The 20,694-nt window shown below is 54.0% G+C and overlaps 1 protein-coding gene and 1 non-coding gene across 7 annotated transcripts in view; both read left to right on the forward strand.

The window, feature by feature from the left end:
• Positions 1-20,694, forward strand: part of CRTC1 (CREB regulated transcription coactivator 1) — a 72,979-nt gene that overhangs the window by 44,865 nt on the left and 7,420 nt on the right. For 5 of the 6 annotated variants that reach the window (XM_077776945.1, XM_077776940.1, XM_077776941.1 and 2 more), the window contains 8 exons: positions 808-945; positions 1,945-2,006; positions 3,845-3,939; positions 6,043-6,128; positions 10,319-10,359; positions 10,860-11,080; positions 15,660-15,793; positions 19,329-19,640. In XM_077776945.1, the coding sequence (XP_077633071.1) occupies positions 808-945; positions 1,945-2,006; positions 3,845-3,939; positions 6,043-6,128; positions 10,319-10,359; positions 10,860-11,080; positions 15,660-15,793; positions 19,329-19,640 (1,089 nt within the window). The remainder of the gene's footprint in view (positions 1-807; positions 946-1,944; positions 2,007-3,844; positions 3,940-6,042; positions 6,129-10,318; positions 10,360-10,859; positions 11,081-15,659; positions 15,794-19,328; positions 19,641-20,694) is intronic. The other variant, XM_077776942.1, reaches the window with a different exon arrangement.
• LOC144242452 (U6 spliceosomal RNA) lies at positions 6,315-6,416 on the forward strand. Its single transcript, XR_013338347.1, has one exon. It is a non-coding gene; the product is annotated as a U6 spliceosomal RNA (small nuclear RNA).

Here is a 20,694-nt window from a genome sequence, read left to right on the forward strand (position 1 = left end):
CGCCCCAGTCAGATGGCGAGGAGCCCTGTGGCACCAGGGCAGGCAGGGAGCAGGCTCCCAAGGGCCTCAGGGGCACAGAGCTGGGAGAGGGAGCAGGGTCTGGCGGGGGAGGGGGGGAGGGAGGGGGCCTCGTGCCAGCCCCAGGTGCTGGAAGGGAAGCCCCTTCCCCCAAGCCGTGGGCCAGGGCTCCGGATAGTGCTTGCACTTGGCTCCAGTGATAAAGGGATGAGGTGGTGGGGGAGGGCAAGTGGGGGGACTTATCTCAATCAAGACTGGCCAGGTCTCAATAAGGAGCCTCTGGGGAGCCAGCACTTGGCCAGGTGGGCCCCTTGACGTCCTCGGCTGGAAGCCCTGGGGGCCGTCTCTTGGCAGGCCCCTCCGGGGATGACGTAGGTGGGGAGAGGAGGCCAGCCAGGCCCAGAGAGAGAAGGCGGAGGCCTGTCTGCACCTGGCGAGGCTGGGGGGCGCTTGGGCCGTCTGCACCCCTGGCACCCCAGCCAGCACCGGGCCCCGAGCTTGTGCTGCTCTGCCTGGCCCGTGCATGCCGACCGCACTGCACGCCTGCCGCCCGGCGCCCAGGATCCCCAGCTCACCCCTACCCGGGCAGTGCTCAAGGCTGGGGCCCCTGGCTGGAGGAGGAAGCCCGTCCCGGCTGCAGAGCGGTGACAAAGGGTGTCTCAGGAGTGGGGGGCCCTGAGGTCAGGTCCTGGGGGCAGAACTGGGTTGGATCTTAGGCCACACCTGATAACCGTTTGGGTTTCTCTCTCTTTTCTGGTCTCCTTCTTCCCCACCCCTCCCCTCGCCCAGACACCCTTCCAGTCCTCGGGCCTGGACACCAGCCGAACCACCCGGCACCACGGGCTGGTGGACAGAGTATACCGAGAGCGTGGCCGGCTTGGCTCCCCACATCGCCGGCCCTTGTCAGTGGACAAACATGGACGGCAGATATCTTTTACCCAGAGAATGGGCGCGGGGGCTGTTGATGACCGCAGGACCGAGTCTAGCTGACTGAGCTGCCAGCCCCAGAGATGGAGGGAGGGCCGACCCAGCCCCCCCAGGCAGCACCAAGAGAGGGCACAGTTGCAGGGCCACCCTGGAGGAGGCAAGCATCGTGGCTGGCTGAAGAGCCTGTGGCTGGCGGGTGAGGGCCGCACAGGGCGCAGGGACACAGACTGCTGGAGCATGCAGTGTGAGCTGGCTGGGGAAGGTGAGGTCGGACCGTGCTTTGTCAGACGTCTGGCTGGGCAGTGGAGCTCAGAAAGGCTGTGAGCAGGATGTCCACATGTTGGGACCATGCAGAGGGCAGCCCAGCCTGGGCAGTGGGGCTTAAGGGCGTCTGAGCCAGGCCCAGACAGATCCGAGGGAGGCCCCATCTGAAGACCCGAGACTTCGCCTCTGCACCTTGGCCAAGCAGAAATCGGCAGAAGCTTCTCCCCCACCCCCAAGACTTGGCCGTCCCTTGGTGCTTGGCCAGCCAGACCCCCTCCTCCCATCACCGGAGTCTGAGCGACTGCTCTCGGGACCCCCCAGCATTCTAGAACAGAGAAGCCTGTTCTTTCCCAGTTCTCATTTCCGTGGCTGGGGCAGCCTGACAGGCTGGGCCTCAGACAGAGCCCTCAGGCCCCGGGAGCCCCCCTGTCAGCCTAGAATTAAGAGTCAAGACCCAGGTCAACTGAACCAGACTCCCCAATCTCCCCCATGGGCCCCAGTTTCACAGCCGAGCCCCTCTTGGAAAGGGTGCAGCCTGCACATGTGCTTGCAGGGGGTGAGTGCTGAGTGCTTAGGTGGATAGGGCTGAACCCCGGGGGCTGCTCGCAGCCAGGCAGGAAAGGCCCCCGCCCTGCGGCCCCAGCTGTTCACAGGCTCCCAGCAGCCTGGCCACGAGGAGTCCTGGGGCTCGGGGTGGGGCCTGAGCCAACAGCGCTCCCCTTAACTCACACTCAAGCGGACAGCTGCCCATACGGCACCGTGTACCTCTCGCCGCCCGCGGACACCAGCTGGAGAAGGTCAGTGACCCAGAGCCGGCCCTCAGCCCTCTTGTTGGAAACAAAAACAAACTTACATCATGCTTGTACTTGGAAAACCAATATGCAGTCACTTTAAAATGACAAAACTAAGAAGTACCCGGAAGTTTCTAGAAATCAGCTCTATCCCTGTAACACCAAGCTCATAGGTGTGGAGTTTTCCAAGGATTTTTTTTTCTCCTTTCATGACTTTTTTTTCTTTTTTTTTCATAAACAAAGTTGGGATTACACTGGCTATTCAGTGTTGTAATTACCTTTTTCTATTTAATACTATAATATGAGTGGTTTCCCACATTGTTAACAGTCATTGAAAATGTGATTAGAAAAGTATTATACATTTATTACCAGATTATTAGGAAGACACGTAAGTGTACCTGGAGGAGGAAAAAAAATAATGTCCTCATCTAGAGAGGTCCAAAATAATAATAATGCAGTTAATACCTATAATAAATAAGGTATTTATTATACCAGTTGCACACCAGTTGCACGCCAGTCCGAATACACTTATACCAGAGAAGTGTATATTTAAAAGTGGTTAAAATGGTAGATTTTGTGATACATACACACACACTCACACACATACACATATATATATGAATTCGTTAAACAAAGACCAAAGTAAGCAAACTGTTAAAAAAAAACAAAAACCAAACATATGAAATACAATACGTAATGTAATGTATAATTCAGTAACGTAATTAAATTCCTACCAAGCATGTACTATATATCAGGCCGTATATCAACCATCATATTCATTAGGTAACATAAAACACACAGAGCTTTGTAGAGTAGGTGAGCTTTTAGTCTCTGCATTTTCCATGTAAAGAAAGTGAGCACAGAGACGTCAGACTACTTGCTCAGGGACACACAGCTGGTATGGGAGCCAGGATCCAGACCAGCTTCTCACTGCTCGACTGGCCCCAGTGTCAGAGATTCAGCCAGACCACTCCTTTAAAACCTGCTCTTTTCCTTGAATCGTTTCCTCCATGTCACTCTCAGTGGCTGGCATGTCCCTTTTGGATTCATGCTGCTCTCACTTTCATCGCACTTTGCCCATGGTGGGCAAAGGACCCACCTTTGCTCATCTTCCCAGCACACCTTGGGTGCCCACACTTTCCTGGGTGCCTGAGGGGCTCTTCTGGGGACTTTCCCTCCAGGCACCTGCAGCTGGAAGTACATTGAGGTCCTCTGTCCCCCGTGCAGAAGGCAGAGCTCCTGGCAGCTTTTGGGCTGGTTGAATGAAGACCTCGCCCCCCAAATATTCCCTCATGCCACCTCCCCTCCCCAGGGGCTGCATTCTTTCTAGGTCATTCTCTGAGCCTCATATCACCGCCTCCCCTTTCTGCTAATCACTCCTGGTTTGTAACTGAGCATCCAGGGGGTGGGGGTCAGGGTTGCCCGTTGCTCTTTGTCACCAGAAGGAGACCCAGTGATGGGCTGGGGACTTGTACCCCCAAGCCTGGGCCACTGTGGGACCATTGGGCCCCCTCTCCGTTGCGTTTCAGCAGGAATTCACGGTCCTTTCCCTAAAGCTGAGAAGCCCACAGGGGGGATGGGGGTAGGGAGGAGCTGGTTAGGAATGGAGGGACAGCTCTGCTGCAGCTTTTTGTCTTCAACAGGCTTTGCAGATCAAAGTCATGGTCACTCCTGTGGTTCTTTAGAGAACAGTGTCCTTAGAGTTTTATGCAGGTGCAACAGCTCACAAAAATGACCCACTATTCCCATGCTGACCCATTGATCATGTCCTGGATAGAGTGGAACCAGGACTGTCCCATCGTCCCCTTTGTGTCCCAGGCTCACTGTCTCTCTCCTCTCCTTAGGACCAATTCTGACTCTGCCCTGCACCAGAGCACAATGACACCCACCCAACCAGAGCCCTTTACGGGCGGGTCCCAGGACGCACACCAGAAAAGAGGTATTGGCGGACATCGTTCCTTGGGCCAGGCGAATCCAGTGGGTGACCCCCATGCTCCCAGAGGTCACAAGCTCATAGATGGACAGACCTGCAAAAGGAAGAGTCATTGGGTGCAATGGGACAAAGGGAGGGGCGTGGAAGTTTTGAGAGATGGTGCTGCTTGAGTTGGGTTGTAAAGAGTGCATAGGAGTTTTCTAGGCAGAGAAAACAGCCTCTGCAAACACACACTGGCTTCCACGCATGGATTCAGGGCATGGCCACACAGAATGGGGGCCTTACAGGTTCTTTCAGGTGTAGTGGGCAGCAAGCCAAGCAAAAGGAGGCATTTATCAGCTCATGACCAAGCAGTCCGGAGCTAGAGCCTCAGCTTCGGGTGCAGCTCCATCTAGGGCTTCGCACTGGACCATTTCCTGGCATTGCTGCTCAGAACCCTCCTGGTTCACATTCCCTGTGCCCATTCTGCCTACTGTGGGTGAGAAAGGGGCCGGTTCTTTCCCACCTCTCGCCCAGGCTCTTGTCTGTCTGGGCCACACATACACCCCTGGGCCAGATCTGTGCCCTGGCCCCTGGCCTCCTTGGAGCTGGGCACAGGGGAAGTGTCTTCAGGACCGTCTAGGAGGATACATCCATCTTAAAAACTGGGGCACCATCACCTAAAGAGAAGCACAGTGCTGTGTGGCCAGCCTCAGGAAATCCCAGCAGGTTTGATCTGCCCAGAGGCACTGAAACCAAAGAATTGATCACATACAGTTAAGGTCCAAACACCCATTTTCGGGTAACATTGCACTGTGTGAACTTGTAAACATACCGGGGAGCTTCTGCTATAGAATAAGGATTATCAACCAGAACTTAACCCCTTGGGGGCTGGGGGGGTCTCCGCATGCCATCTTCCCCCTGTTCATCAGACAGTGAAGGTGAGATTGCAGAAGGAACCATTTCGATAATAAAAGTGAGGATTCCAAATGCCCCGGGGGTGAAGGGACAGGGCACTAGGTGCTTCCCTCCTGTTCCCAGTGTTGGGAGCTGTTCTGAAGGGGCCGTCTCCTTGGTGGGTTCCCCAGGAGAATGGGACTTTCAGGGTAGGCTTTCCAGGGCACGTGTCATCCCTTGGGACTCTGTGACCACGGAAGGGAGCTGCAGTCCGGGGGCCCTTGGCCTGAAGAGAGGGGACACATGTCACCTGCCCCTGTGTCTCTACGAGGGGCCCAAGCAGTGAGGGGGTGGGCGGGGGAGTGGGGTGNTTAAGAGGAAGAGTTGACCCATCTGGCTGAATTCAGTATGGCTCTATTGAAAGTGAAAGACTGGGGGCACCTGGGTGGCTTAGTCGGCTAAGCGACCGGCTTTCGCTTAGGTCGTGATCTCGTGGTTCGTGGGTTCGAGCCTCGCGTCGGGCTCTGTGCTGACTGCTAGCTCAGAGCATGGAGCCTATTTCAGAGTCTGTCACTCCCTCTTTCTCTGACCCTCCCCTGCTCATGCTGTCTCTCTCTCTCTCTCTCCTAGAAATAAATAAAAATATAAAAAAAAAAAAGTGAAAGACTGAACCTCCAATAGGTATAAAGAAACTGGGTCTCAGAAAGAAAGTGTTTAATCTCAAAAGGTCCTAAGAAAGGGGCCTTCAGGCACAGCTGGTTCCAGGGCCTTAAATGATACCTGTCTAGTCCGCCAGACCTTCCCTGCCCTCGTCTCCTCCTCTGGGGCTGGCTGGCGTTGGAACTACAACAAGTAGATTGACCAGCCCTGGCTTGCATTGAGCAGCATGGCCTAGGAGGCAGGTGACCACAAGGAGGTGGGTAGGGCGAGGAGGCTGGGAGAAATTCTCTGCTGTTCCCCGCAGCCTGAGGCCTTCAAGGCCTGAGTTGCTCCCATGGGAGGCAGAATCAGTACATGTCCTCAGCTCCAGAGCTCCCATTTTCTGACTTTTTTTTTTTTAAGTGTTTTTTGTTGTGTTTTGAATGAAACCCTTTTATACTCTAGTGCAATCCCCAGAAGTTTCTGTTGGGGCAGTTGTGTCATAGCTGTAACTCTGAATGTCAGGGAAGCTCCCCACGTCAGTATCACATAACTTCAAAGTGAAAGGTTCTGATTTTCTTTCCCCCCCACCAGTCTTACTATTAACAGTCCCAGGAATGGAGGAAACTACATCGGAGACAGATAAGAATCTTTCCAAGCAAGCATGGGATACCAAGAAGGTAAGAGTCTAAGGGCTTTCAAAAACATTTTCCTTCTTGATCTTTTTTTTAAGAACAACCTAGCTGAAGGTAGAGAAATAGCTCACCTTCCCTGAAGTGTGGTCGTCGCTCAGATTTGGCCAGGCCTTCTGTTAGTGTCAAATAGGCCTGTTATACTGGCAGAAGCCATGAAGAATTAAAACCCATGTTCACTGTGGCAGCACATGTACTAAAATTGGAACCATATAGAGCTTAGCATGGACCCTGCACAAGAATGGCATGCAAATTCATGGAGCATGTATGGTGTTGGCTGCAAACTAGACTTACGGTGGTGATCATTTCACAGTACATACAAATATACCCTGAAACTAATATAATACATCAGTTATAGCTCAGTAAAAAAAAGTGGAAGCCGTGGAGGTTAAGTGGTTTGTCCCAGGCTGTGAAGATACTCAGGGTTTAGAACCTGTACCTCCTGATTCTTAGCCTGTGATCTTTCTACTAACCCATAGTATTAGGTAGGCGTCATTGTTTATGCATGTTTACAGTCACTTTTAAACTTCCACTAATAAAGAAATAAATTAAAAAAAAAACTTCCATTCATCTGCACAATAACTGCAACTTTTATTAGAGTACAAAGTCTACTTGGAATTTCCAATTGAGTTGAAATCTCTATATTACCTCCATGTCCAGAAACAAATTTCTCAAGTTCAACCTATAAAATGTCTAGTGGTAAGATAGAATTTGTGCCATGAATACAAATTTCAAAGAATTTGGATAGAACAAAATACACTGAACCTGTTTTGAATATTAAGCCTGTTTTGAATATTAAAAGGGGCACCTGGGTGGCTTAGTCGGTTAAGCGTCCGACTTTCGCTTAGGTCATGATCTCGCGGTTCGTGGGTTCGAGCCCTGCGTCAGGCTCTGTGCTGACTGCCAGCTCAGAGCCTGGAGCCTGTTTCAGTCTGTTACTCCCTCTCTCTGACCCTCCCCTGCTCACGCTGTCTCTCTCTCTCTCTCCTAGAAATAAATAAAACATTAAAAAAAAAAAAGAAAGAAAGAAAGAACTAAAACCCATTGCTGGTCAGTTTGTAGTGAAAGGGGCATCACCATGCGTTGCTCATCCCCTCCAGGAAATCGTAAGGAAGTGACAAATGAGCAAACGGCAATGTGATCCTCAAAGGCATGTGTTCAGAACTTTCAAAATCAATTGGAAACAACCTGAATGTTCAACAATGGGGGGGGTTAGAAGGAAATTATCCTCAATACCTCGTGTGGAAAGCACCACACACGTTGAGTCGGGATTTTTGAAGGAATTTTAAAGGCATGAGTGACACTCATGATAGTGCTGTTCTGTGGGAAGAACAGGATAAGGCATAAAACACTTAGAGATGGACAGGCACACCTCATTTTATTGTACTTTGCTTTTTTATGCTGCGTTATGTTACAGACTGAAGGTTTGAGCGAGAATATCAGTGCCATTTTTCCAACAGCATTTGCTCTCTTTGTGCTCTGTGTCACATTCGGTAATTCTTGCCATGATAGTTCAGACTTTTTCATTATTATTATATTTGTTATGTGATGTTTGATCAGTGATTACGACTCACTGAAAGCTCAGGTGATGATTAACATTTTTAGCAATAATGCTTTTTTTTTTACGTGTGTGTGTCGTTTTTGTTTTTGTTTTTTTGTGATAGAATCCCTCAAGGGGCAGAGAGAGAGAAGTGAGGCTCATCTGGGGCTTGAGCTCATGAACTATAGCATCATGACCTGAACCAGAGTCAGATGCTTAACAGCTGAGCCACACAGGCACCCAACTTTTTTTTTTTTTTTAATTTATTCACTTTAAGAGAGAGCATGAACGGGGAGGGGCAGAGAGAGGGAGAGAGAGAATCCCAAGCAGGCACTCCACTCTCAGCGCAGAACCTGATGCGGGGCTCAAACTCATAAACTGAGAGATCATGACCCAAGCTGAAACCCAGAGTTGGATGCTTAACCAACTGAGCCACCCAGGTGCCCCAGTAAAGTATTTTTTATGTTTATTTATTTATTTTGAGAGAGAGGGAGGGAAAGAGAGAGAACACGAGTGGGGGAAGGGCAGAGAGAAAGGAAAGAGAATCCCAAGCAGGCTCCTTGCTGTCCGCACAAGGCCTACAGTGGGGCTCAGTCTTAGGAACCATGAGATCATGACCTGAGCCAAAATCAAGAATCCGTCACTTAACCAACTGAGCCACCCAGACGCCCCAGCAATAAAATATTTTAATTAAAGGCACATAAGTTGCGTTTTTAAACATACTGTTATTGCACACTTACACTGCAGGGTAGCGTAAACATAACTTTTATATGCACTAAGAAACCAAAAACTCATTTGACTTGCTTTACTGTGATATCGGCCTTATTGGGGTGTTCTGGAACTGAAGCTGCTGTATCTCCAGGGTATGCCTAGGAACACACACACATGCCTGGGTGTGATAGGACCAGAGCCAGGTCAGACTGGCGCGTGCAGGTGGGTGTGTCCCCACGAGTGTCAGGTGCGGGTGCCATTGTCAGCCCTTTATCCATGTCTGCATGTCCCAATTTTGCACAAAGAATGCATATGATTTTCATATTCAGGGGGAAAAATAATTCCAAGAGAATTCAAACAGAATTGGGAAGCCACTGAAACATCTAGTGGCAGAGAGGCAGGTGAGTGAGGACATTGGGGTTCTCATAAGCAGCTGAATGTGCTGCTGAACCATAAAGAAAGGGAAGATGGTGGGGGTTGGTGCAAACACACTTGACATCCTGGGAGTGAGAAAAGAGGGAGACAGAGCCTGGCATCGTGGCCAGACTTTTAACTACCATGCAAAGTGATGTGTCTGCAAGGATGTCAGTAAAGGGATTCCACTGCATTTGTTGGGGGGTGGGGGCAGTGATGGGTGAATTTTTAATACTGTTTAGAAATCCACTGTTATCTCTCTAATGTTCGTGGAATGCTTTTGAAAGGTTCTTTAGAAAGTCATTGTCATCGTGCTTTGAAAAAATCCGGTAATGAAGCGAGTATTTACTCACAGAATTAAGGAGCCAGTGGCCAAGTAGAAACCCGTTCCTCTGGCATTCTCTGCAGAGGCTTAACGCTGCTGGTGGCACACCACCCCTCAGGGTCCCCAGTCACTGCCGGCACCCCCCCCAGCGTCCCTCCCCCCACTGGGTGTGCACATCCAGTCCACAGCCCTCCAGTGCATCCACCTTCTTATCTGATAATCCCTAAAGAACACATCAGCCTGAGGGCCTGTGAGGTAGATAGAGAATGAGGGAATGTGACACATGCTGACAGTCCCCTCCATCAGCACAGCACGCGGGCTCTGTCCAGTCATGTCTGCCGCCATCCGACGAGTTTCCTCCTTTGTCCTTGAATGAGAGTCTAGGGGCTGTGCCTAGAGCCTCCAGTTCTAGGCTGGCGTAGTGGCCCCAGCTCGAAGGGGAGGAGACCAGGGTCTTGCTGCCACCGGGGTTTCCCTGGGACCCCCTTCCCAGCCCCACGGGGCAGCCAGTCTTCATCCTCAGGTGGGGGTGCATCGGAGCACATGCAGCACCACGGGGCCCTGTGGGGGCTGTAGCTGAGGGACCGCTGGAAGGTGGGCCAGCTGAGGGCATGGGGTGCGCCCTCTGTGTGCTCAGGGGCCCCAGTCTGAGCCTCCTCATGCTGCCCCACGTGGTGTACTTTCCTGCCATGGACAAGTGGATGCTGAGCAGGGGAAGCCCCTGCCCCAGAGTCCCCTCCCCCTCTGACTCGGGAATGGGATGGGGCACTGGGCCGGGGCGCCCAGGTTTCCCACAGCTGTGGCACACCCCTGGGGTTTTCAGGTGTAGACCGGACAAGCCACATTCTTCCCCAGGTGCCTGCTCTGACAAGGACCATGTCACCCTGTGCTGTGCCCACCTTATGGGCAGACAGGCTGGGTGTGCCTGGTTGCCACCAAGGGCAGGAGCTGGTGTTGGGAGCGACGGAGGCCCATCTGCACAGAACTCTTGGTTTTGCCCCTGGGCTGCCAGGGACGACCCCTCTGCCTTTGAGGTTGCCTGGTTCTGGTCTGTGAGATGTTCTGGGACCTGAGGAACTCCCTCCTCGCTGAGCACCTCCGGCCCTCGTGACATGGTCAGCCAAGTCCTGAGGAGCCACAGCATGCCAAGAGGCCTGCTCAGCCTCTGCTGTCTGTCTTCTCTTTCAGACGGGGTCCAGGCCCAAGTCCTGCGAGGTCCCCGGGATCAAGTAAGTCTCAGCAGGGCCCACCCTGCATGCCCAGGGCTGTCAGCGCTGCTCAGATGGCCCCAGGGCTTCCCGTCCGCTAGCTCACGAGGCTGCAAGTCCTGGCAAGAGGGGTGCCCTGCCGCTGGCCACCATTCAACCAGCCTCGCCGGGGTGGGGGTGGGGGGGAATGAGGCCCTTCTACCCTTCTCTGCCCGAGCTGACCGAGCCCCACCCCACCCCTACCCCTGCTCGGCCCCAGCTTGCCTGCTCCTCAGACACACGCCGTCCCTGGGCAGCAGGAGGACCCTCACCCCAGCCTCCTACCCTACATAGGTGGGCTGCTTCCTAAGGTCCCCCTGGAGGCACAGGCTGACAGTCCTTTTCTGAGCATGGTAGCGCCTAGTCACAGGCTAAGTTTTTTGGCACCAGTCTCCCCCACACCATGCCCCCCCGCCACAGCTTCTGGGGAAGAATGGGCTGGCGAGAGCTCACCTCCCCCCTCTGTCTGGCCTTCCCCCCAGCATCTTTCCATCCGCTGACCAGGAAAACACTACAGCCCTGATCCCCGCCACCCACAACACAGGGGGCTCCCTGCCTGACCTGACCAACATACACTTCCCCTCCCCCCTCCCGACCCCACTGGACCCTGAGGAGCCCACCTTCCCCGCGCTCAGCAGCTCCAGCAGCACCGGCAACCTCGCAGCCAACCTGACTCATCTGGGCATCGGCGGCGCCAGCCAGGGTAAGGCCAGGCCAGAAGGTAGGGAGCTTCCTTCCCTGAGAGGTCCGCGCCTGGTGGAGACAACACAGGGCTTTGGTAAAGATTTAGCAGATGACATCCAAAACACCGGGCATGGGATGGGAGGCAGACCTACCACAGGGGCTTGGCTTTCCCAGTATTGCCCAGGAAAGACATCTGAGGCAGAGGGCACAGCCTTGGTAAAAACCTGGGCATGTTGAAAACTCACAGTGTCCCCAGGGATCAAACAGTGGCTCTAAGTGTGTACCGGAGGGCTTCAGAGAATGTGGGTGAGTCCAAAACATTCTAGGAGGGGAGCCCCCAAGGGGTTGACCCGGCTGGGGTATGCTGGGTTCCCCCCACCTCTCCTTGTCCTCAGCTCTTCATGGAGGGCCAGGACCAGTCCTGACCTGCTCCCCCCGCATTGCACCTGCTTGGGACACTCCAGTCCAGGCCACATTCAAGGGGACATCCCACAGGCTTCTCGCTCTCCTGATAGCTCCCAGTGCTGCCCCAACCCCACTTCTCTGGGGACGAGCAGCACAGTTTCCCACTGGCTTCCTCTTCTGTTCTCTTGCCTGCCCTGAGTGTTGATGCATCCCGACAGCCCCACCATTGGGACCCAGGCCAACCTGGACCTTTTCTACCTTGCGTGGCCTCCACGTGCCTGCCCCCACCCCCCACCAGCTCTCAGCCTCTTCTCACCCAGAATGGCCATCACCTCATGGCTCTCATCTGCTCAGGACCTTGCATGGGTCCTCCACTCCCTCCCAATGAAAACCTGAGACCCCTGGGCTCTGGGGAGGCCAACTACAATTCACCCTCTGACTTTGTCTCCTGCCCCCCACACCATCTCCTCTCTGGCCAGTGAGCCCACCTCAGGGCCTTGGCACGTGCCACCCTTCTCCCACAGCCCTCTTCCTCCAGGTGGCTGCAGAGCCCCTCACCCACCCCATCCCTGCCCACGCCTCCTCTTCTCAGTGAGCCATCATGGCCCCCTGCCCACACCCTCACCCCCAGCCTCTCACTCTGCATTGCTTTTCTTCATTCACCCTGCTGCTGTTGAGTCACTGCTTCGCTCTCATCTGTTCCCTGGGCCAGGCCTGGCTTTCCCATGTCCCCACTCTGACCCCCATCCTCTCTGTGATTCTTGCCCCGATGTTGACTGTGGGATGTGTGGGTTTGCATAGGGAGGAGACAAGGCAGCCCCAACAGACTCATGCTAGGAAGGGCAGAACGGGGACCCCTCTGTGAGTCCACACACGTCAGGACTTGGTGACTAGTGAGAGCACTGTCTTGCTGTGCCTTCCATCCTGCCCAGGAGCTGATGCTTGCCCCCTCCATCTGCCTGTCTTACCTCTGCCCTGAGCATGGTGGGCAGCACCATGCAGGGTTTTCTGAGAGAGAATCACACGCTCTAATTCACATTTGCCGCAGCCCTTCTGGCCACCCAGGGAAAACAGGCTATCAGGAGGGGTGGCAGTGCCAGGGCCGGGCCCCACTGAACACTCTAGAGAGACTTCCAGGTCAAGCCGGCTGGCCCACATTATGGGGAACAGAGGCTCCTGAGCCCGGAGTTATTCCTGGCTTTGGTGCTGACAAGGCCAGAGGCAGGTGAGGGATGTTAAGGGCAGTGTAAGTGTTCCTCGGTTTCTATAGAGGCCAGAACAGTGGAAAGGGGGGGCAAGACCCTGGCCTAAGAGCACTGAGGCTCTGTTCTTGCTTGTACATGCCTGGCCCCGTGCCCGCCAAGGCTCAGCCACTAGGCAGAGGGCATCAGCCTCCACTGTATCCCCAGGACAAAATGAGTAGATTCAGGGGAGCCTGAGACCCATGGCCCCTGAGAGGTGGGCAGGCAAGCAGTATCCACACTGGCCTGTGCAAAGTAAGAAATCAGAAGGTTGGCTCTGGGGACACGGGGGGTGGGGGGAGAGCTTTTGCAGGCACTGCTGCTTCCTGGCTCCAGGTTTTCTCCTCACGTCTTGCGGTGGCCTCCAGTGCACCACCCCCTCCTCCAGAGGGTCCTTGGCAGCCCCCCAGCACCCGCCCGGGAGCCATGCACCTCCAGCCCACGCCGAGTCTAAACAAGCACAGGAAAACACAACACATGTGAAAGCCATAGACGCGGGAACAAGCGCAGACCCCGAGCGTGGGGCCCAGACCCCGGCCCGCCTGGCTGGGAGCGTCCGCCCAGTAATGTCTGACATGTGTTCGGTTGTTTGCGAACCTGNCACTTGGAACATGAGCCCCTCGAGGAAGAATGGGAGGCTTCTGCCTCCAAGGAGACAGCGGCCCCTCTCGTCCTCTTAAACACTTGCTGAGGTCGTTTTCCTGATTGTTGGCCGGAACCCAGAAGAGGGCAGGCCTGGTCCTCCTCCCTGGCGTGGCTTCTGAGGCCTGCCAGCCCCGCGTACAAGGCTTGCGTGCCTCTGGCTGGGCCCCCGCCACCTGGCCTGCCCTCCCCTGGCAGCTCTCCCTGCCCACCCCAGACTTCCTTTCCAGCTGGCCTCACTCCTTTTCCCAAAGGCAATCCAGGTTGCCAAAAGGAATTCAACAGCAAGGTGTCCGTCCACCCTCCCAGCCCAACTGGCTTCTCTTGGGGTGGTGGCCACCTGGTGTGAGACCAGGAGCTCGCTCTACAGCCCAGCAGAGGATTAAAAGCTCCCTTGTATTCAAGCTAGACAGAGGCTGGCAACCCAAGCACCAAATCCAGCCTGCCCGGGTATTTTGTCTGGCCCATGACTGCGTGCGTGATGCTTGAAATCAGCATTCGGAAATCAGGAGCCTGCTCTGGAGTTCTGGCTTCTCGTGAAGAATCAGAAGGCCCAGCAGTGGTAGGTCGAGTTCCTGGGTCACAGGCGCCTCCTGCCCCTGTCGCTCCACCGACCCTCTCCTGACGTTTGCCTCTGCTGCTTACTGAGCCCAGACGTCTGCTCCTGGGGTGTTGAGTGTTCTCGGCCCGAAGGGCGTAAGAAGTAGTGGGTGCTCAGAGAAGAGGAGGCAGCAGCCTGTGGTCCCGACGCCGAGTGTTCTCTGGCGAGGCGTCTCCTGGGCTCTCCCTGCTCAGGCTTCCTGTCAGGGCCCCCTTGGTGCTGCTGTGTTTGCAGCGGCCTGATTCTGGGGCCCGAGTTGTGTGTATAACCTGGAACCCGGGGCTCTGCCTCGGGAGCACTGTTCCAGGCCCTCCTGCAGTGCACGGCCAGGAGCTGCCAGGGCGACCGAGGGGAAGTGCGGGCGTGATCAGGCTTGCCTCGCACCGATGACACAGCCGGCGAGCAGCTGCCCTTGGGCGGAGGGAAGGCCGCCCGTCATCTCTCCACGCTGGGTGCCGGGTCGTTCCCACTGGCCTGTGGACCTGCCGTCTCACCTGCTGGAACAAGGTTGATCTGATGCCCTCGACAGAAGGGGCCCAGCTACCCCGTGTGAGTCAGGCTCCTGCACCACCGGCCTTGACTGCTGGCCAGACTGTCTTCAGAGCCTGCTCACAACCTCATTAGGGCCTCACGGTGAACCCTTGAGGGTGGCTGTTATCGTTTCCATCTCAAGGACAAGGAAACCGGCTGGGAGATCGAGCCAATACCCCAGGGCTCCCGCAAGCATCAGGAGGCCTGTTGCCTCCCTGGCACCGTGCCCCAGGATAACCCAGCAGGCCCCAACTGCTTCCTTACTGAACTTGACCTCACTCAGCTCCTGCACAACAGACGCCTCCAGGGATGGGATCGCTCGGGGAGGGGGCCAGGGTGAGGGAAGGGGCAACGTGGGGCCCTCCTGCCAGGAGCTCGATCAGGAACAAGGGTGTTGGAATAGAGGGAGAGTCCCCGAGTTTCTAGCTTAGGCAGCCCAGCAGGGCTGATGGCCCAGCACGGAGAGCACACGAGGCGAGAGGAGAAGGGTGTGGACGTGAGATGGGGGAGGCGCTGCCAGGTACACGGGTCTGGGGCTGAAGGGAGATCTGGCTGAAAGAGTAGTTAGTTACAGAATGGTATGGTTTTGAGAGCATGAGGCTGTAGAGGAAACTGCAGCCTCTGGGCAGAACCAGCTTGCTTGAAGCTAACCAAAACCCAAGCCAGTTTAGGCAAAAATGGGGGCACTGATTATCTCCCAAAACCAGGAAGCACCGCTGTGGCTGGATCTAGAGCTCAGGTGCTGCCTCTGCTCAGCCCCTGATCCTCCACTGGCTCTTCCCCTTGTGGCCACATGGCGCTCTCCCTGCACAGCCCCAGACCTCCCTTGGAGTTCCAGCAGAAGTCCCAGGGCAGGCTCTCAATTGGGCCAGTCCGGTCACATGTCCATCTGGGGGCCTTTCTTGTGGGCCAGAGACAGGGCAGTGCCGATTGGCACAGACCCCTGGGAGGGATGGCAGGATCAGGGGGGCAGTGCTGGCCAGCATGGGGCCGGGGCAGGAAAGAGAACAGAGCCCACGCAGGTCTTGGAGCCTTGGAGGGGATACCCTGGGTTTGGTGATTAGACACAGTGGATTCTGTCTGAGTGACTGGGCTGCTCCCAGCAGTGATCACAGTGTGCGAGCAGCCCTCTGGAGGCCAGAGTCATGCCCACCCTCCTCTCCTGTTCTCTTTTTCAGGAATGAGCACACCAGGCTCCTCGCCACAGCACCGTCCAGCCGGCGTCAGCCCACTGTCCCTGAACACAGAGGCCAGGAGACAGCAGGCCCAGCAGGTGTCGCCCACCCTCTCCCAGCTGTCACCCATCACTCAGGTGTGAGGGCGTTGGTGGGGTGGGGAGGTGTGGCCTGCTCTGCCCCTCAGGGAGGCCTCTCTGTCCGGGGGGCTATAGAATCCTGAAGACCAACGTTCCCAACATTTCTGGCTTTTTGTCGAATTTTCAAGCACATGGAACTGCATTAATTACTGGCCTGGAGTTTCTTGTGGCTGTCATGGGCAGATCCATGTGACTGGGTGTCCTTTTTTATGTCACTTGCCCTTCTTGAGGATCTAGTTGAATTTCTCCAAAATAAGGTGTTTAGAGGGGCACCTGGGTGGCTCAGTCGGTTAGGCATCCAACTTTGGCTCAGGTCATGATCCCACGGTTCGTGGGTTCGGGCCTCGCGTCGGGCTCTGGGCTGACTGCCAGCTCAGAGCCTGAAGCCTGTTTTAGATTCTGTGTCTCCCCCTCTCTCTGTCCCTCCCCTGTCACGCTGTCTCTCTCTCTTAGAAATAAATAAAACTTAAAAAAGAAACAAAAAAAACAAAAACAAGATGTTTAGAGAGGGGTTTTTTTTTTTTTCAATTTGCCGTAATTTTGTTTCATCTGCTTGTTTGGTAGCTGGTGTGTGTCTAGAAACTGGTCTCTTTGGTCCAGAGCATACAGTGTGCTACTGTGTGGTCACTCATAGCACTCCTGATTCTGTTTCGCTGAAGTTGGTGGTAATGTTCCCACTTTCATTTCTGACTTCAGTAATTTGACTCTTCTCTTTTTTACTTAGTCCATTTAGGGCCCTAAAACAAGTTAGGAAGCATTCCTTCCTCTTTTGTGTCTTTGGAAGCATTTGAGAAACACTGGTGTCGATTCTTCAAATGTTTGGTAGAATTCACCAGCGAAGCCCCTGGATTTTAGCCTATCTCCATCGGGATATTTGGGTTTTTTTTTTAAGTTTTAAATTAAAGTCTAAGTAGTTCATGTACAGTGTAATACTGGCATCAGGTGTACCATATGGTAATTCAGCAATTCTGTACGTCGCCCGCTGCTCATCAAGATAAGTGTGTCTCTTCATCCCCATCACCGATTTCTCCCCGCTTTCCCCCCCAGTCTGCCTCCCCTCTGGCAACCATCAGTGCACTCTCTTTGGTTAACAGTTGGTTTCTTGCTCTCTCTCTCTCTCTCTCTCTCTCTTCCCTTTGCTCGTTTTGTTTGTTTTGTTTTCTTAAATTCCACATATGAGTGAAATCATATGGTATTTGTCTTTCTCTGACTGACTTATTTCACTTAGCATAATACTCCCTAGCTCCATCCACCTCATTGCAAATGGCAAGCTTTCATTCTTCTTTAAAATGCATTTTTAGGGGCATCTGGGTGGCTCAGTTGGTTAAGCATCCAACTTTGGCTCAGGTCATGATCTCACAGTTCGTGGGTTCGAGCCCCGCATCTGGCTCTGTGCTGACAGCTCAGAGCCTGGAGCCTGCTTCAGATTCTGTGTCTCCCTCTCTCTCTGACCCTCCCCTGCTCACGCTGTCTCTTTCTCTCTCAGAAATAAATAAAACATTAAAGAAAATTTTTTAAAAATAAAATGTATTTTTACTTATTTATTTATATTTTGTTTTTTGAGAGAGAGAGAGATTGCATGAGTGGGGGTGGAGGGGTGAGGAGGAGAACCCCAAGCAGGCTCCATGCTGAGCGTCACAGGGCTTGATCCCATGACCCTGGGATCATGATCTGAGTCAAAATTAACAGTTGGATGCTCAACCAACTGAGCCACCCAGGTGCCCCGACATTTCATTCTTTTTTATGGCCTAATAACATTACTTTTTTTTTTTTTTTTAAGTTTTAAAATTTATTTTGAGAGAAAAAGAGAATCCCAAGCAGGCTTTGCACTGTCAGAGTGGAGCCTGACTTGGAGCATGAATTCACAAACTATGAGATCATGATCTGAGCCAAAATCAGGAGTCAGATGCTTAACCCACTGAGACACCCAGGAGCCCCCACACCTTCTTTATCCATTTATCAATCAGTGGATACTTGGCTCCTTCCATAATTTGGCTGTTGTAAATAATGCTTCTATAAACATTGGGGTATATGTATCCCTTTGAATTTTTGTATCCTTTGGATAAATACCTAGTAGTGGGATTGCTGGATTGTAGGGTAGTTCTATTTTTAACTTTTTGAGGAAGCCCCATATTGCTCTCCAGAGTGGCTGCACCAGTTTTCATTTCTGTCAGCAGGACAGGAAGACTCCCCTTTCTCCACATCCTCGCCAATACTTGTTGTTTCTTGTTGTTGATTTTAGCCATTCTGACAGGTGTGAGTTGGTATCTCATTGTGGTTTTGATTTGCATTTCCCGGATGATGAGCGATGTGGAGCATCTTTTCATGTGTCTGTTGGCCATCTGTGTGTCTTTGGAAAACTGTCTATGCACGTCTTCTGCCCATTTTTTAATTTTTTTTTTGGTTTTGGGGTGTTGAATTTTGTAAGTTCTTTATATATTCTGGATACTAGCCCTTTATTGGATATGTGATTTGCAAAAATTTCCCCTGGGAGGTTTCTGATGACTGATTGAATCTCCTTTCTTGCTATAGATCTATTCAGATTTTCCATTTCTTCTTGGATCAGTTTTGGTAGTTTGTGTGTTTCTAGGAATTTGTCTGTTTTGCCTGTTTGTTTTTTTAATCCCTAACAGATAATATTTTTGTTGGTTGTTCTTTAACATAACCTCAATAGCATCATCCACATACAACAAAACTGATAGGCATACCTTCCACTGCCTGGCCTAGGTCCATTCCCCTCCGTGTCTCCCATCTACTTGTTCAGACTGGGATCCAGAGGGGTGGCTTCTGGCAGTGTGTCTTCACTCTCGCCATCTGTGACCCCTGTTCCTTCTCCCTTAGGCCTGCCTGCCTTTTCTGGAAACTCTTGTTCATGAAGTAACTACCACTTATCAGAGGCTGGGCTTTCTGTTCAGTGTTATATCCTGTAGCTCCTGGTCCCATCCAGCCTCCCTCGGAGAGCAGGAGCCCCAGCCTGCCCCAGGAACCGTCCATATGGACTCACAAATGCTGACAAGAGCCCCAGCCTGCCCCAGGAACTGTCCATATGGATTCACAAATGCTGAAAACTTCCCTCTTTCCAACTCCAAGAAGGCCTGAGCTGATCGTTACTGAGTGGCCACGCCAGCATCTCCATCACCCAGACCCTCTCTGGGCCTCCCCAGAGTGGTCCAAGCACAGGCTGCCCGCTGGGGTGCTGGAGTGTGGAGCCCTGAGCCTGAGTGTGTATGGGAGGGAGCACCCACCCCTCAGTGTGTGGCAAAGTCAAAGGAAAGGCTCGATGGGTGCAGGGCATAGGCAGCCGGATTAGAAGCCTAGGTCCTGTCCAGGTGCCTAACCCTCCATGGCCCTTGGGAAAGGCCTGCCTTCTTTAGGCCTGAGCTTCCCAGGCCAGGGTCCGGATGTCCCTTTGTTTATCCATAACATCGTTTCTGAGCATGCCAGGCCATGGGGGGACCCCGGGAACCAGGTACTCGTAGCCTGGCCCCTTCTGCCAAGCGGCCTCCCACCTGACGCCCTCCTCTTCTCCCAGGCTGTGGCCATGGATGCCCTGTCTCTGGAGCAGCAGCTGCCCTACGCCTTCTTCACCCAGGCGGGCTCCCAGCAGCCACCACCGCCACAGCCACAGCCCCCTCCACCGCCACCACCTGCCTCCCAGCAGCAACCGCCCCCGCCACCCCCGCAGGTGCCCCTCAGCCTTCCCCCAGGTGGCCCCCTGATGCCAAGCGCCAGCCTGACGCGGGGGCCCCAGCTGCCCCCACTTGCGGTCACGGTACCATCCTCTCTCCCCCAGTCCCCCCCAGAGAACCCGGGCCAGCCGCCAATGGGAATCGACATCACCTCGGTAAGCCTAGGATGGGGTCGCGTGGGGCCTGGCTGGGGCCTAGCTGGGGGGGGCTCATGGATCCCAGGGGCTGTGGGAGACCCCCATTGGGGTCCCAAGGCTCAAAGACTCAGGTGTCTGGCAAAAGCCTCCTCAAGGCTCCCCTTCAAGGCCAATTTGGCCAGGGGTCAGGGCTGAAGCAAATACTGCCAGGCCAAGCTCTTCATTCCATGTACAGATGGGGAAGCTGAGACACAGGTAGGGATCATTTGCCCCAAACTTCACCCAAGATGGGCCAGGCTGTGTCTGACTGCCAAGGCTCCCCCATGGCCCTTGATGCCCAGTACTTCAACCCTTCCCTCCAAAAAAGTCCTCTCTTGGAGGACACAGGCTCTCAGGGCCTGGGGAACAGACTGCTGGGACTTAGAGGGACAGAGTTGAACTTGGAGGAGAAGAAGGGATGAATCCGGCCCTGTGGTTCATGCAGCATAGTGCCCTGGTGCAGTTTAGACCATGGGACTCCCTGCTTGGGGCCTGGGGTCCTACAGCTCAGGCCATGGGACCCCTTGCCTGGGCCTGGGCTCAGGGTAATGGGTGCTCAATTTTGACCTCTGCATCCCCAAACCTTCTCGATTGTTCAGACTTTCACCTTGGTTGGTTGCCCTGGTGGGAAGGGAGTGGTCTCAGCTACTTTGACCATGTTTAGAGGAACAGGGACCTCGTTTGGGGCACAGTAAGCCCTCTCCACACAGCCCTTGTGCCAACCCCAAGATAAATGTCCTCAGAACATCGTGCTCTACAGAGACTAGGCCCCCCTGAGCTGGGTGGAGTGAGTGAAGAGAGACCTGTTTCCAAGCTGCTCTGACCCCTCGGAGGACAAACCCCAGGGGTCTCCCAGACAGGAATGTGCACAAGCCTTTTCTTTGTTAGAAACACAGCTGGTGTGGGGGCAGCTCTGAGCCTGCTCGGAGGACCTCATTCCCTGACGCCCTCCAGCGGCGGTGCCTCACTTTTGAGCTGGGCAGACAGTGGAAGCAGGGATGCCCGGGCCAGGTGCACAGACATCACCTGCGCC

This window comes from Crocuta crocuta, unplaced genomic scaffold (genome assembly GCF_008692635.1).
Source record: "Crocuta crocuta isolate KB4526 unplaced genomic scaffold, BGI_CrCroc_1.0 scaffold77, whole genome shotgun sequence".
Taxonomy (NCBI): domain Eukaryota; kingdom Metazoa; phylum Chordata; class Mammalia; order Carnivora; family Hyaenidae; genus Crocuta; species Crocuta crocuta.